At 47.1% G+C, this 2,425-nt stretch overlaps 1 protein-coding gene across 1 annotated transcript in view; it reads left to right on the top strand.

Moving 5' to 3' along the window:
- Positions 1 to 2,425, top strand: part of LOC102756215 (adhesion G protein-coupled receptor E2) — a gene marked incomplete at its 3' end in the record, with an annotated part of 8,486 nt that overhangs the window by 2,333 nt on the left and 3,728 nt on the right. Inside the window, exons 3-5 of the mRNA XM_015565305.1 lie at positions 182 to 228; positions 350 to 427; positions 843 to 1,020. Of these exons, the coding sequence (XP_015420791.1) occupies positions 182 to 228; positions 350 to 427; positions 843 to 1,020 (303 nt within the window). The remainder of the gene's footprint in view (positions 1 to 181; positions 229 to 349; positions 428 to 842; positions 1,021 to 2,425) is intronic.

Genomic DNA, 2,425 nt, shown 5'->3' with positions numbered 1-2,425 from the left:
CGGGGGAAGGGGGTGGGGCACGGAGAGGAGAGGGGCCCTGATTCCTGAATAAACAAAGGACTACTCAGTGTGAAAGTAGGGCCTGACCCTAGATCCTGCCTCCAACACACACACACACACACACACACACACACACACACACACTCACACACCTAATGAACTGCTGTTCTGTCCCCTGCAGATATCTCCTTCCCCACCTGGACCCCACCCTATGAAATCAAGAGCCAGGTGAGTGACTCCAGCCGGGACTAAAAGGCAAGGTCCCTCCATTCAGCCCACCATCCACCCATTTCCCCACGCTCCCCTACCCATGTATGAGGCCCTCTAAGGCTTCATCTCCTTTCCCCAGAATCTTTCGCACTTCTTTGAAAGATTCCAGGACCTACGCAGAGACTTCAAGTCAGCTTCAGCCCAGGACACCATCCAGGTAAGGACAGGACCCAGGGGAGGCAGGTGGAGGCATCCCATAGAGACCCGAGGAAGCCTTGGTCTAAAAGGAGACTGACCCCAACACAATGGCATCATGCTCTGAGGCCTTGCTTTCCCAGGGTGGTGGGAAGAGCAGTCCAAGTATTTGTACTCACTGGTAGACCCACGTACACCTACTAACACCTTTCCTCTTGTTCTGGTCACTGAGTTTGCATTGTCCTTGGTCGTCATGACCAGGGGTTGACCTCTGAGTGGCGGATTGCACTAGCAAAGACCCAGGAAATCCCATCTGGTACCACCTCTGTCCCCAAATAGACAGGTTCTAGGGTCTGTTCTCAGAAGCTGAGTGGGCAGGATCTTCCTGAAGCTTCTCTGGCACAAGATCCACTGGTTCTGTGTCCCCATCCCCCCAGGATATCATACAGGAGGTGGATAATCTCCTGGAGACCCCAGGGGACCTGCTTACTCTGCCTCCTTCAGAGCGGTACTTTGTGGCCACTAACCTGCTCACTGGCCAGGAGCATGTCCTGAGAGAACTGAGCAAGACCTTGTCCAATGGGACACTGACCTTCAGGACAGCTGCAGGATCAGGCAAGTAACCCTACCTGCCCCCAGGCTCTGCTCTTTCTGCTCCTCACCTCATTCCTCTTCCCATCACACTAGAGCTGAGTGATCACACTTGTACCTCCTTGTTACTCTCGTAAACATCTACTTATATAAAAACCATGGGTGGTGTCAAATGAACAGCTGTGACTGAGCGGAAGGAAGTCAGTCCTACAGGGGTTGTCTTGGCAATGGCTGCACCCTCCCACAAGCTGTTTCCAGGAGCTGTTTCCTATAAGGGCGGAGTTTGAGGCAGGAACCTGCCCTGAGAGCGTGGAAGCAGATCTTTCTAACATGTGCCGGTGCCAGCATGGGGTGAACCTGAGTGGGGCAGCTGAAAGGGTTAGAAAAGACAGACAAGACAAGAGAATGAAAGCTGGGTCTCGGTGGGACGCTGCTTCTCTGAGAGACAGTGACCACACCCATAGCCATGCCTTTATTTTATAGCAGATGCTATGAGGCAAAGTAAGGGCGGGACCAAGATGTTTACAAACATTCTCGTGGGTTTCAATCCTACTCAACTACATGCACCTGAACTCTGTCAAGCCCACATCACTCACGACCATAGGTTCAAGCTTACAACTACAGCTGTTGGCTATAATTGTGCTGGGAGGGACCTGCTCTCCAAGCTGGGACTTGCACGTGGCAATGAGAGGACTGTGCCCTCTCATCAGTCCAAGGCTTGAACCTATCTAAAACACTGTATTGACTCCCCACAATAAAGTTTTAATTCTGTTTCTTTGTTACTAATGTTGTGGCCCCACCCCATAACAAAGAAACCAAGGAAAATTTCCCTATCAAATTTCTGAATAGTATTACTCCTTCGGGAATGCTGTGTCATAAATTAAAATTGAAAGTGGGTGTAATCATCATGCTATTGAGAAATCTCAATAGTAAATGGGGTCTTTGTAATGGTACCAGATTTATTATCAAAAGATTATGACCTAACATTATCAAAGCTGAAGTATTAACAGCATCTGCAGAGGGAGAAGTTGTTCTGATTCCAAGAATTAATTTGTCCCCATCTGACATTGGCCTTCCATTTAAATTGATTCAATGACGGTTTCTCATGACACCAGCATTTGTGATGACTATTAATAAATCACAAGGACAAACTCTAGACAGAGTAGGCATATTCCAACCTGAAACTGTTTTCACACATGGTCAGTTATATGTTGCTTTCTCTTGAGTTTGAAGAGCATGTGACGTTACAGTTAAAGTTCTAAATACTTCATTACAAGGGAAATTAGTCAAGCATCTGAAAGTGTTTTTACTCTTAATGTGGTGTACAGGGAGATATTAGAATAAGTTTAATCAATTTATCAGTCATTGTTTGTATCAATGTTGTTTTATTATCATGTTTTTGTTGTTTTTTTATCATGTCTTTGTTGTT

Source organism: Myotis davidii, unplaced genomic scaffold (genome assembly GCF_000327345.1).
Source record: "Myotis davidii unplaced genomic scaffold, ASM32734v1 scaffold2920, whole genome shotgun sequence".
Classification (NCBI taxonomy): Eukaryota; Metazoa; Chordata; class Mammalia; order Chiroptera; family Vespertilionidae; genus Myotis; species Myotis davidii.
This window is presented reverse-complemented; position numbering and strand designations above follow the sequence as displayed.